Genomic DNA, 14,542 nt, shown 5'->3' on the forward strand with positions numbered 1-14,542 from the left:
TTATGTGAAATGCAAGCTACATTTATAGATGAATCGATAACGTCAACAAGCTAAGAGATAGACATATATTAAATCTTATATAATTATTTTAGATCTTAAAATTGTTTCAGCATTAAACATATTGTGAACCATATTTCTTTTTCCTAAGCACTTCCCTTTCAATAAGATATCTTAATCATTTTTGTACTATATAAAATATTTTGTTGACTTGAATTTGAAAGGGCACCTTCATATGAAATGACGATGAATGCGCCACTTTTAAATTCAAGTTAACAAATTGCAATTTGAAGAACATAAATTCTTCGAAATATAGGGAAAAGAAAACACAAAGGAATAAAAAACATGAATCATATGTTCAACAGGGAAATAGGAGGCAAGGGATTACGCGAAATTTAAGCTATATTTATAGATGAAATGATGACGTCGAATTGGCTAAGAAATAGACATACATTATATCATGAAATAGCAGTACATTGTGTAATTATGCTTAGTAACTGCCACAGTCCATCATCTATAGGAACGTCGAAGCCGAGCCGGAGTCGACGTTCAAACATAATTCAGTGAAAAAGTAAGAAATCTCTTTTGATTCAAATAAGAACTAATTGACATCCAGCCCCCCAAAAATCGACGTGAAAAACATCGTTGGTAACAACACACCATTAATGTCCCAACTACTCCAATTTCCTTCACGTCGAACCCCCACAGACTCGGACGTGCTATTGAATGATTAAAAGGTAAAAAGAATAAAAGAATAAAAAGGGAACGACCTTTGCAAAGAAAAAATGTCGAAGCCCTAGAGACTTTGATGTCTATATATGAATCGCTGACAAAAATTACGAGATTTCATTTCAAATTGTACCATTTGAAAACCTATCCTACATACCTTTCCTAACCAAATTCATGTTAACTTTTTCCTTTGGTTTTTCATTAATTCCTTTACTAAACGAAGACATTTCTATGATATAGGACGTCATTGATCACAAAAATTTGACATCAATCTCCAGTTCTTTGCATCAAATGCAAAATTCGACATCAACTGTATAAATTTAATTTGTATTGCAGTTGTTTCCACCATAATAAATCAAATAGCTCTGAAATCTAATGGTAGAAGACAACTCCAAGACAATAAAAAAAATGATTCATACATTGTTAAATGATGAAGTTGAACAAAAATTTTATATAATTCTTTTAGATCTTAAAATTGTTTCAGCATTAAACATATTGTGAACCATATTTCTTTTTCCTAAGCACTTCCCTTTCAGTAAGATAACTTAATCATTTCTATACTATAAAAAGCATTTTGTTGACTTGAATTTCAAAGGCCACCTTCATATGAACTGAGACTTGAATGCGACACTTTGAAATTCAAGTGAGCAAATTGTAATTTAAAGAACAGACATTGATGGCAACTCCTTTAGGGATTTCCCATCCAAAGAATTATCAACTTAGACTAAGACTAAGAAAAACAAAAATTCTTTCCTTATCTAAGTCTTAGCTAGATTCTCTTTGCTAAAACACATTTTTATTGTTTTGTAGGTCACAAATAAAGGTTGGAAACCATTGCCAAGCTAAAAAGAAGAAAGGAGGCAAAGAAAGGAAGAATTTAAGCATTTTCTGGACTGGAACCATTGCATAGGAAAATGGCTTCTCGAATGAAGACCGAGCCCAGCCACCTGCTGCTCACGTCCAGCCAAAATGCACCAGAATTCAGCTTTTGAAAAATGCACGTTTTTAATGTTTTTGGCATGAAACTTGTAACCCAAGCTGAGTAGCTGATGAGTAAATATTTTCTTGACTTCACTTAGCTTATTGTGCTAGATTTAATTAGGAAATTGTGCTTGGATGTCCAATATTTTTCCATTTTTGTTAATCGTGCTTAATTTGACCAGAAATACTTATTTAAATGAATTTGAATTATCTAAGCTTATTATTTTCATTATTGATTGCAGGAAAATTTTAAAAATATATTTTGGGACTTAAAGAGAAATGTCACGTTAATGATATTCTAAAATGGAAAGGGTAGAATTGGAATTTTGGTCCTTAAGACCAAGAATTCAGATTTGGAATCCCTTGGGGGCTAGCCTGCACACTGTTACGGCCCACAACGATGAAGAAGCGCTGGATTCAAATTAGAAAGAGGGCTGATTTCATGGGTGTGAAGGTGGCGTCCAGCAGCACGCTTATTTCATTTAAATGCAAATAGGCCCAGGTGTGTGCACACGGATTCGCTGAAGAGTTTGCTTTAGGAAGCACATGGGTGATTAAATAAAAGTGTGCAGCCGCTACTCACATGAGGAGAATTCAATCCTTTTATTTCTTGGAGAAATGGTCCAGGAGTGTGGTGTCACGGCCCATGGGAAATCGATTTTGGAGTGTCCAGCAAGGCTTGGGAGCTGCTGCTGCTGGACACTTACTCCCTCCATCACCACCAATGTTTCCTGCACCACCTCATACCAATTTTGTCCTTCTCTAAAATGAATGTCAATATCCGTTTCATCTTCAACGGATGTTGACATTCATCCATTCACATATTTTATATTTTAATTTATTGTTTTTATTTAAAAATAAAATCTTCAATGGATGTGACGACATTCGCTAACGGATTGCCACATCCGTTTTAATATAACATAATGTATGTATAGATCTGAATCAAAATTAGTCTCAGAAATATTTTAAAATACGAGGCTTCAACGATACCACGAGATTCTATCCAAAAATTGAAGTCAAACTCTAAACAGTGGTTAAAAAAAATCTCTACATGAATTTGAGTTTGACACGTTATTTTTCTTTCAGAAAAAAACTATATAAATTAAAATAATCTAAATTAAGCAGTGCATTAACGCGTTAAATTTTCACACACGGCCTAAGAAAGATGCTACATAAGGCAACAAACTTCATTTACAAGATTGAAACAAGTCATTTTCTTTGGACACAAGATATGAGATTCTATCCATAAAGCTTAATGTTTAAATTGTTACCACATCCGTGTCACGTTTTAATAAATTTTTAAAAAGTATTTTAATTATTATTTAAAATAATAATACATAAATTAAATTAATAGTAATTATTTTATTAAATAAAATAAAATTAATTTATAAATAATTAAGTAATAATTTTAAAAAAAATTAAATAATATTTATATATTAATTTAAAAACTTAAAAAATCTAAAAACTTAAAAAAAAAAGTTAAACGGATGTGGGACATCCGTTGAAGAAGTTTTTCTTCAACGGATGTCGACATCCGTTCAAGAGAAAAGGAGGAGGTGTAGGATATTTTAAAATACAAAGGATAACTTTGGAATTTAAAAAAATTGTGGTAGTGCAGGAAGAAATGTGTGGTGGTGTAGGGAGTAACCCTCGATGCTACTGTCACTTAAAAGAAAAAGAAAGCATTTGGGCCCATGGGCAATTAACAAGGAGCGTCCAGCAACACGTGAATGAGGGAAGGATGTTGCTCCCTCCACCACCACCCTATACTTCCTCCACCTCCCCACATTATTTTAAATACAATTATATCATTAAGTTAAAAAGATTTTTACTTTTACCCTATTTTAAATAATTTGAAACCCTAATTTTACTTTCCCAGCACCCACCCACAGAACTCTCTTCCCCTTTCCCCATTTCCGTTTCACCTCCCCACCTCCCACGCTTACATTCCTTTTTCTTCCGAGTTTTTTTTTTGTTTGAAAGCTTTCATTGTCGCCGTAGTGTGAAGGAGTGTCGTCGTCGTGGTGTGGAGGAGCGTCCAGAGCGTCGACCAATGTGAGGAGGTATACATCAACGGAGGTGACATCCTTCAACGAATGTCCCCTAATAAAACAAACCCTAAAATAAAAAACGTAACCTTTAAACGGAGGTGACATCCTTCAACGGATGTCAACATCTGTTTAAGGAAAAATGGATGTCGACATCCGTTTTACCTTAAACGAATGTTGACATCCGTTGAAGGATGTGACCTCCGTTTAAAGGTTACGTTTTTTATTTTAGGCTTTGTTTTCAAGGTTTATTCGAATACGCACCTGGAGGAAGCACGACAAGCACTGCACCACGAGAGCGAATGCACCACGAGAGGGAGACTGCTTGATACTTTCCACCACCACCAACCTTTGCAACTTGTAGTATCTCACAACGACGAAAGAAAGAGAGAAAGAAGTATAATGTTAAAATGAAAGAAAAATATTTTACTCATGTACGAGACTAGAATAGGTTGTTAGTGAAATAGGTTGTGAATGGGTAAAATTAAAAAATAATAACCCTAAAAATAAAATTTTATTGAGGGGCAAAATAGTAAAGGGGAGGTGGAGGGAGAAATGTGTGGTGGTGGAGGGAGCAACACCCATGAGGGAATCATCTTTGATTTAAGGTCCAGCCGCCACCTAGGGGAGGAGGTCATTCATTTCTTCATTTTTGAGATCACACGGACAAAGCACAATGTAGCATCAGCATAGGTAGAGAAAAGGAAGGGGAGCAGCTCGTTCACGGAGAATAAAGCAGTAGCCGCCACCTAGGGGGATTTTTTTTTTGGCTTAAAAGAAAGGTAGCGCATTGAAAGGAAAACGGAAGTGGTGTCACGGCCTAGAGAAAGCACAAACAGCGAGAAGCACATTTGTTTTCTTTCTTATGAAGCACACGGTGACGTGCTGAAGGGTGTGCACGGGAAAGTGGAGCAGGGGAGCTCTCGGAGGGCAGATTCAGTTTTGCTTTTAGGAGGCACAAACGCTGATTTAAGTTTTGGAAAAAAAGTGCAACACGGTTGCAGATTTGTCTTTTCAATTAGCGTTAGATTAGTTAAAATCTATTGCACTTTAATTGCTTCAAGTGATGGGAATTGAAGTCTCGTTTCATGCTGCACGGTGCTTTCCTGGCTGAAGCAATTTGCACTTATGATTTATAACCGTCTGCTAGTTTTTTTTTTTTTTATTCACCAAGCTTATGTTTCCATTCCACATTTTCCTTATACATAGAATGCATGCTTAATTAAATGCTCCTAGGTTCTTTTCTTTAGTGACTTATTTTTCTTTTGTCATTATTTAAATTTTAATATTCACTTTAATGTTGTCTATTCTGTTCGGTTGTGATAATTTAGTTGTAATGTTAGCCTAAGTTAGTTGGGTTGGTTATTAGCGAAATTACATTGTTTCCTTGAGATTTCTTGGACTTTCCTTGTGTTTATTCTGCTCTGCCTGGCATTCTATGAAATCTGATTGTGTTCTTGCAATGGGTATACGCTTAGTTGCCCAATTGGTGATTACATCTTCGCTTAGTTGATGAATCTGTATATAACACATTGGATGGAATAGGTGTATTGAGTTCGCTTAGTTCGCGATTATGATAGCATAATTGGTCTTCGCTTAGTTGATTCATTCATGCTATATTAGAGGTTAAAGTAGTTTATTCATGAGACCTCTGCACTTTAATTATTATACTGCTGCTCTGAGTTGGCTCAATATTCAATATGTTTTGTGCTTGCGATTAGGTATACGCTTAGTTGCTTAATCGGTGTTTAATCTTCGCTTAGTTGATTAGACCGTATGGTGCATGACTGATTGGACTTGTGCATTGCATTCGCTTAGTCTGTAATTTTGAAGACCGGATTTGCCTTCGCTCAGTTGGGTGATTCGTATTGGATTTGGATCTGAGTACTGTGTAATTGTTGACGCTCTTCAAATTTGCGTCAATATATAGTTTTTCACAATTCTGACGCTCTTCAGTCGACTTTGCCACTAATGAAGTCCAATACATTCATGACAGTTATAACAGTTAGTAGTAACCATACCAATTAATTGATTACGCAATTAATGTTTGTTCAAATATATTTAAACATTGCCGTAGATACTTTAAGACAAGCATTAACAGAATTTCAAAACATAACAAACTTAGTCGAATGGCTTGCGCACATAGTCGACTTTGTAATAGTTAAAAACATAGTTTTGAAAAACTTTCTCTTCAAAAATTCTCACAGCAAACTTTGAAAAAGTTTGTGCAAAGCCACCAGTTTTAATCGACTTACTTCATAATGAAGTCGACTTAAAACTGTTGTTTTGCTACACAATTTAAGTTCAACTAAAGTGCATGTGGTTTTTCTTTTCCAAAACAATTTTCATGCAATCGCAGATTAAATCTCACATATATAACATAGTGAATTGCAATGATCAATACAACACAAACATGTTCTCATATAATCATAATCATGAAAGTAATGAACATGTAACACATAAACACGTGTGTTATTAATTATGTGTTGTCATCATAAAAAACCAGAAGCTCTGAGATTGTAGGTTCAGCTAAACCAAATCTTTCCCTATCAACAATCTCAACAAGTTTTTCTCAAAGATATTAATTGGATACCAGTTAAATCTATGGAAGAAATCTAACATAATTTTCAATCTAAAATTCTAACATTATTTTCAATCTAAAATTTGAAGTCAATAAATTTATGAATTTTTATTTATGATTATTCAATTTTCTTATTTTTACTTAATATGATATTTAAATTTACATTTATATTCTAACACTTTCATAATCTTTTGCTTTTAACTTTTCTTTAAAAATTCTTTTCATTGACTCTTTAAATCCTCTCGCCTAAAACTCCACACTTATCGGTCAAAAAAGGAAACTAAAAACATATCATATTAGTAAGGGAAAAGATACTTTTAATTTAGTATATTTAGCACAACCTTCATTTCTTTTGGTTTTTAGAGACGAAAAGAGTTGGAATGCGGATACACCGTGTTACTGCTTAGCAGAACATCAACAACACATTAACTACTTCAAAGTTTCCGAAACCTTTTCTTCGTTGGTTAAGATTAAGAATTAGTACTTCTTCAATGAGTTAATACATCTATACTTAAACAAAAGAATTAAAATAAGAATGAAAAAGACAAGGATCTCTTTACTAAAATTATTCTAATGTAGCTAATAAGAAATAAACTTTGCAGCCATGTCCATTTTTGTTAGCCAATTAATTGTACGTTTTCTAATGGTGCCATAAGAAAAGAAAAGTGTATTTGTAAAAGAGTTTTGTAACTAGAAAACTTCGTTAATTACTAGACTTCAGAAGCAGAAACTCTTCCGAAGTAAATAAATTAAGGAGCTTCCAAGTTTGTTTTTGCACAACCTTAAAATAATAAATTTATGAATTTTTAGCACAACCTTAGTTTAACTGAGGAGACTAATTTAAAAGTAATATATAAATAAAACCAAAAATACCTGAAAGTTATAAACATAAGAGTAAATAGCATTACAGTGTTTCTGAGCCACACCTTACTAAAAGGTAAGAAAAATAAAACAGCTTTATACTATGCAATAGTTACAGAATTTTCATTTTTTGTGCCAGCGAAGCATAGTAAAACAAAGCCTTATTTCAATTGCAATTGACAGTAGATTTTTATGTGCAGTATGCATTATAGAGATAGCAAAGGTTTCAGTTTCTGAAGAGAAGTTCATGTGACAGGCAAAGGATGATAAGGAAAAGGGACCAGGTACATTTCATCTTTTCTTCTCATTGTGAGTCCAAACACCTCACTCATGTTCAATTCTTCACTTGTGATTCCACTGGGAAGTTTCCAATCAAAGTGATACAACAACATTGCAAGGGCAAGTTCAATAGTTCTCAGAGCAAATGTGCTGCCTGGGCAGATCCTTCTTCCAGCTCCAAAAGGAATGAACTCAAAATTACTTCCTTTATAGTCAATACTGCTATCTATGAATCTTTCAGGATAAAATCTCTCTGGCTCAGTCCAATAATTTGGATCTCTTCCAATTGTCCAAGCATTGATTATGACCTTGCTTTTGGCAGGTATGTGATAACCATGTATCTCACATGTTTGACCACATTCTCTTGGAAGCAAAAGAGGAGTTGGAGGGTGTAATCTCAAGGTCTCTTTGATAACTAGTTTCAAATATTTGACTTCATTGAGGGAATTTTCATCAACCATTCCCTTCTCTCCGAACGCCTCTCTCAGTTCAGATTGTGCTTTCATCATTATTCTCGGATCCTTTACCATTTCAGCCATTGCCCAATCTATGACTGTTGCTGATGTCTCACCTCCAGCAGCAAAAATATCCTGAAAAATTAATTTATAAATGGAGTAAACTACAATCATTCCCTTAAGGTTTCATCAAATTATCCTCCATACTTGTCACTTTTATCCCTATCCAAAAATCCTTTAATTATTTCAAACAGATTACACTGAAACCACCTATTATTACTCAAGAAACACATTATACCATATGCCCCTACGAGGAGGTTGATGCAAATGTTAAAGATGGACAAGAGTCATGTTCAACTCAAGAGGCCCCTGAGGACCTTAGAGTAATTCTCTGTCCAATGATATTAGGACAGTGCAAACATGCCCAAACAGTTAAAGGACAATCTATATGATGCAAAAATTATATGGCAAATGTTCCACTCCTACAAAGATAAGACATAAAGGCACACACATTTATCTTAGCAATTGTACTGTAGTAACCTGTATGAGCAAGATTGTGTTCGTAAAAGAAAATCCATACCAGAATAATGGCCTTGATATTGTTTCTAGTTAAGGAAAAATCCTGCTTGCTACCATCCTCATATTGTATGAGAACATCCACAAGATCTTCTGCTTCAATCTCGTCATCTTTGGCCTTAGACTTTGTCTCCTTATGCTCACTGATAATGTTTTCCAGTATCTGATCAAGTTGTTGATGCAACCTCTCAAGCTTATGTTTCAAACCAGTGACAAGTTGCAGCCAAACAGCAGAAGGAAAGAAATCACCTATGTTGAAACCTGCAGAAAGTTTTGTGGTTTCTTTAATCACTGATATAAATTTCTCATGGTCTTTGCATTTCTTTCCAAAGGCAGACCTTGAAGCAATTGTATAAATTGATGAAAGAACAGCTTCAGTGAGGTTGATGGGGGATCCTTTATGCGCATCTATCCATTTGACAAGATTGAAGACATCCTCTTCTCTGATTGGCTGGTATGAATTGACACGTTTTAGGCTTAAAAGCTCCAATGTGCAAATTTTTCTTAACTGCCTCCAATAATTTCCATAAGGAGCAAAGGCTATGCTTGTGCAGTTGTAACTGATTACATCAATAGCTAGGACTTTAGGCCTTGTGGCAAAGTTAATATCATGGGTTTTCATCACTTCCTTAGCACACTCAGGGGATGAAATGACAATGGTAGAAACCTCTCCAAGTTGAAGATGCATCAAGGGTCCATGTTTTAAGGCCAGGTCTCTTAATTTTCTATGGGGCTGAGAGCATAAAAGATTATGTATATTACCTATGATAGGTAGCTTTCGAGGTCCATCCGGCATCTTACGAGATGTTTCCTCAGCTTTTGTGTTTCCTATTTTTCTCAGTACGATACTTACGAAGATGAAGAAGAAAAGACCAGAAACGTAGAGGACTAATTCAGCCATGGAAAGATGTGTAGTGTTATGATCCTTCTGTCCCTTTATATACACACCACGTTTGCTTAATATATGTATGTAGTGATACATTTGTTTATTATTAATGTTTTTTCATTTTTCATATCATAAATGTCTTATCACATGCAATTAAACTAATAACAGAAGGAAACCAAATGGCTCTATCCTCTCTATTCTTGTCGATTCTTTCATTAAATTTAATTCCTTTTGATTAATCAAAATCGATTTTAATCTTGGTATGGAGTTTGGTATTATTCTTTCATAAAATTTAAAGCTTTACGAATTTTAAATTATTTATTTAAATAACATATTTTAAATCCTAGTTGAAAATAAATTAGACTTTTAAAATTTAATAGTCAAATTCAACTACTTAAAAATTTAAAATCACTTGTATATAAAAATAAAATCAATTAAAATCAGCTACAAAATATTATCAAATATTGATTTTTTTTTTAAACTTTCAACAATTATTTGATATATTAATAATTCTTTTAATTTGATGGTAATTGAAATATTTAACCAAACAAAAAAATTAAAACTCATTAAATTTGAATTTTCTTATGCAAACAAAATATTTGAAAAATAAAAAAATTTAAATGAAATTAATTTAAATTTAATAAAATTGAATGTTTTGAAATTGAGAAATTCTTATCCAAACACAATATTAGAGTATTCTTAAATCTAAGAGATATTTTTACAAGAAAAGAAAAAGGAAAGGAGAAGTTGAGTCATGTTAAAAAATGCAGATTTCTATTGTTGGTCTGAACCTACTAGTATCTGTCTGTTTATATTTGTTTATGCAGACATTAGTCAGCATTCCACAAATAGTTGCTGAATGAGTTTAACGGTGCAAGGATGTCATTTTCTTCAGCTCATAGATTACTTCTTTTAATTGCCCAATGACAACAAATACATGATTAAAACAATGAAGAAAGCTCGTGAGTTTCAGTATCATTTTTTTGTATTTGAAATTTCTCAGATTAAAGTTGAAATCTCTCCAGAATTTTAATGGTTAGTAGACACTTATCAAGTTCTCTTCTTTTATTTCATGTATCTCAAACTACTATAAATAATGAAAACTTAACAGAGGGGTAAACAAACTCTATAATTAATTCATTCTAATTTATTGGTATTTTTCTCAATTAATGTACATAACAACTATCGGTTTAAAAATGTTATCACTTTGGTACTTTACTACGTCACTATCTTTTACTAAAATGTTTCAGTTATACATTTTTTTCCGTACATTTTTTTTCTTTTTAACCCGTTAGACAAATTTTGAAATTTCGAAATTTTAACTAAATTAATGAGGTTCATAATATTCTAAAATTTAAAATCTTTTAATTATTTATCTAAACAGAACATTTTATTATAAGATATTTCAAATTGTAAAAATAAATTACCATATTAAAATTTCATATCCAAATCTAGTTAAAAGTTATCATAACATATTGAGAGTAATGATTCACTATGAAAAGAGAATAGAAAAAGAAAAATATTGGATATTGAGAGTAATGATTCACTGTGAAAAGAGAATAGAAAAAGAAAAATATTGGATATGATGCCAAATACAAAACAGAAAACATAAGTCTCTAAATATGTGAAAATTTTTTAAACATTAATTATATTTCAACCACCTTTATGATACAATCGGTTTTTTTTATTTATTTGGTTGGTACCTCCATAATCAAACATGTGGCCAAATTTCTTAATTTTGTTTGTGCTAAAGTCTCAATCTCACAACAGGTTGTGCATGTGATCAGTATTTTTCTATTATAGCTTATTATTAATTGTGTATATATTTCTGTTCTCCTATAAAAACTTCGGATTAAATTCCAAAACAGTTCAATTGAACCACCTTATCCTGTTATCTTAATTTTGACACATTATACTGTAAAATTTGTAAGTTATCATAGGTTAGTAATCTGCAAAACATTTATTACAAAATATATATGTTTAATCCTGTAACAATTAACTATGAAAAAAAATTGTTGTCATTATTTTCTAACAAAAGTATTATTTCTTATGTTTAATTGTAATATTGTCATCTTTTTTATATTAGCTTTCTAGGTCCATAGGTCATCTTACAAGATGGTTCCTCAGTTTTCTTATTTGTGTTTTTTATTTTTCTTACTATGAGGCTTACGAAGATAAAGAAGAAAAGAGCTGAAACGCAGAGCACTAATTCAGCCATGGAAGCTTTGAAGAAGAGGAAATTACATAGTTGAAATCTAATATTAGTTTGAAGCTAATAGACTCTTATAGACACTAATCAGCGTTTCACCAATAGTATGTACATATTGATTTATGTGTACGTTTATTTTTAAATTTTGGGGGTGGTGTTGATTTTTCCTAATCCAGAAGTCCCAAGAGGATACAAATATTTATGAATTTCCTCCTCTTTCTACACATACTTCCAATGGAACCATTCCGTATAAACAAATAAAAAGTGAGGTTTCCAATCAAATGATTCTCTTGTGTTCTATACTCCAATCTCAATTGAATTCCTTTTTCTCTTATGAGTTAAAGGTAGGTAGCTAGTGCCAGCTCTATTCATCACAATGTTTCCAATATTTCCCAAACACTACATAATTCTGAATGTAGTTGGTCCATGTCCTTCTAACTTTTATATCTCGACTCCAGGATATTATTGGTTTCGTGTCCCAACTCTCCATCCATCTATATTACTATAATTATTTAAATTCTTTAGTTTCCATGTGCTTCTAACTTTTATAATTACTGCTATCTGGAAGCTCCTCCGAATGTTGGTGTCCAAAAATCCACTATGCTTTCATGAGTTACTGGGAATGTGCTTGAAACAGCCACAAAGCATAGCCCTCGGCTTCTTAGATCCTGCTTTGGACCCTCAGTTTCCTTACATTTACCGGAATTCTGCATCAAAAGGCAAAAAATGCATTATAATTTTCCAAATCTGGAAGAAGTTTAATTTGGTTTGTGCCTCCATAATCAAAGATGTGGCCAAGTCTCAATCTCACAAGTTGTGCATGTACTTTTCTATGAAAAGCTCATTATTAATTGTGTATATATTTTTTTTCTCATGTAAAAACTTCGGATTCTCCTACATTTGGTTGTTCCGTGTTAGATTTGTTTTATGTTGAGGTGAATGCTACTTTATTAAATTCCAAAATAGTTTAATTCAACCACCTTATCTTATTAGTTTATTTTTGACACATTATTGTGTAAAATTTGTAAGTTATCTTGTGTTAGTAACCTGCAAATCATTTATTATAAAATACATATTTTTAACCCTGTAACAATTAACTATGAAAAAAAAAATATTGTCATTATTTTCTAACAAAAATATTATTTTGTGTTTCGGTTGTAGGGCCTGAGTCGTCCAATGTCTCCACGTCCACCTCTCCTCGTGTCTCGAACTTTCGGTTCTCGCTCCTTACTTCTCGATTCCCTTCTCTGCGTGCGAGTGGGAGACCTGCGAAAGATTCTCCGATGCCAAAGTCAGTTTGAGAGCAATGACGTTTTTCGATAGAACAGTAATAAATGTGCAGTAAATGCAACCTATCTATCACTCACACTAGATCTGTATTTATAGTTTTCGCTATGGGCTTGGGATTAGTGAAAAGTCAACCACGGCCCAAATTCAGCCCAATAGCTTTTAACCACTACTTACCTTAAACCTGGTTAATTAGCAACGTGGTCGGCCAGTCTCCCGAAGTTTGGTATTACGACCGGCCGACACATATAGGCAATCTGGTTAGTTGGCGGTATGACCTGCCGGCCTCATATGAGTTGTTGTTTATCCGGATGGCAACGACAAGGTTGCGTAATCATGGGCTTAAGGACGTCCGGCCTATCACACCCAACCCCTCCCGAGGGCGAGCAGAAGGGTAGCGTGGTTGGACCATTATGGTAATGGGGACGTCCAGTCTATTTGATGTCCGGTCCCAACTGGTACATTTTGTATGCATGATGAAAAGAAAGATAAAGTATATGTATGTTTATAAATAATTCGGTTAATAGTTTAAGTAAATAAGTTTGTTAGTGTAGTAATTTGAGATATTTACATTAGGTGTAATAGCCTTTTTTGTCCCTAGATTTGCTTATTTTCTCAATTAGGTCCATTCTTTTAAAAGTGTGTCAAATTAGTCTTCATTTAGTAAATTTTGAGTTAACTTTGTTCCTTCCGTTAAATACATACTAACAACGTTAACTTTTTTTCTCTTTCTCCTCTGATTCGCTACAATACTGTAGACTTTTTCTTTTTTGTCAGTCTTTTTTCCCTTTTTCTTCTTTCAACGATAGTTTACTTTTTCACCTACTAAACTAATCATATATAAAACTCATACCCTTTTCTACTTTCCCTACCTCCCACATATTATATAACTACCATCACCAACCTATTATATATATATATATATATATATACCATTATATATCCCCATTTTCCTTATTCTCACTTCTCTCACTCTCAATCTCTCTGCAAGTTATGATAATGTATTCCGGTGATGGCTCCTCCTTGGACCCCATGTTTTCCGGCACCAGTCTACAGTCACTCCTCTCTCTCAACCCTTCCCTTTTCGCGGCTGGCTTCCCCACCTTGGCTTCCCTAACCGACGACACAACCCTAATCCTTGCCAAAACAAGAATGACTAAAGGCTAAAATAACTTAAATTAAATTAAATGTACGTGCTTTAAATAGAAATAAAAATAAAAATAAAATAAAATAAAAATAAAAATAAAAATAAAATAAAAATAAAATAAAAATAAAATAAAAGTAAAAATAAAAGTAAAAATAAAAATAAAAACAAGAATCAAAATATTCAAAATACTAACCGTATTCCCCGGCAACGGCGCCAAATTTGATATGCTGTCGTTGAAGCTATCAAATTAATACTACTTTTCAAGGCAACTTCAGTATTGCCAAGTAGTATCCAAGAAAGTAGATAGAGCTAAAGTAACCCTGAGTCGTCTCCCTACGAACACGGAATTGCTTTCGAATATCTGACTCTTATGAATGTTATGCAATGCTTAAAAGTAATGGTTGAAGAATGTTTAAAGAACAAATAAGAAACTTAAAAACAGTTACGATGAAATAGGCTAATTCCACTGCTTTTCCAAGATAGATTCATCATCGGTTATTCACGGA

General features: G+C 33.2%; 1 protein-coding gene across 1 annotated transcript; it reads right to left on the reverse strand.

Annotated features, from left to right (window-relative positions):
- Positions 1-7,172: 7,172 nt before the first annotated feature.
- LOC124845072 (cytochrome P450 71D9-like) lies at positions 7,173-9,408 on the reverse strand. The gene is made up of 2 exons (XM_047322110.2): positions 8,512-9,408; positions 7,173-8,066 (listed from the first exon to the last, which is right to left on the reverse strand). Exons 1-2 carry the CDS (start codon positions 9,406-9,408, stop codon positions 7,443-7,445), a joined length of 1,521 nt encoding a protein of 506 aa, XP_047178066.2. The 3' UTR covers positions 7,173-7,442.
- Between the last annotated feature and the right edge of the window lie 5,134 nt (positions 9,409-14,542).

Source organism: Vigna umbellata, chromosome 5, assembly GCF_029865625.1.
Source record: "Vigna umbellata cultivar VRB3 chromosome 5, Vumbellata_1.0, whole genome shotgun sequence".
In the NCBI taxonomy this organism is placed as follows: domain Eukaryota; kingdom Viridiplantae; phylum Streptophyta; class Magnoliopsida; order Fabales; family Fabaceae; genus Vigna; species Vigna umbellata.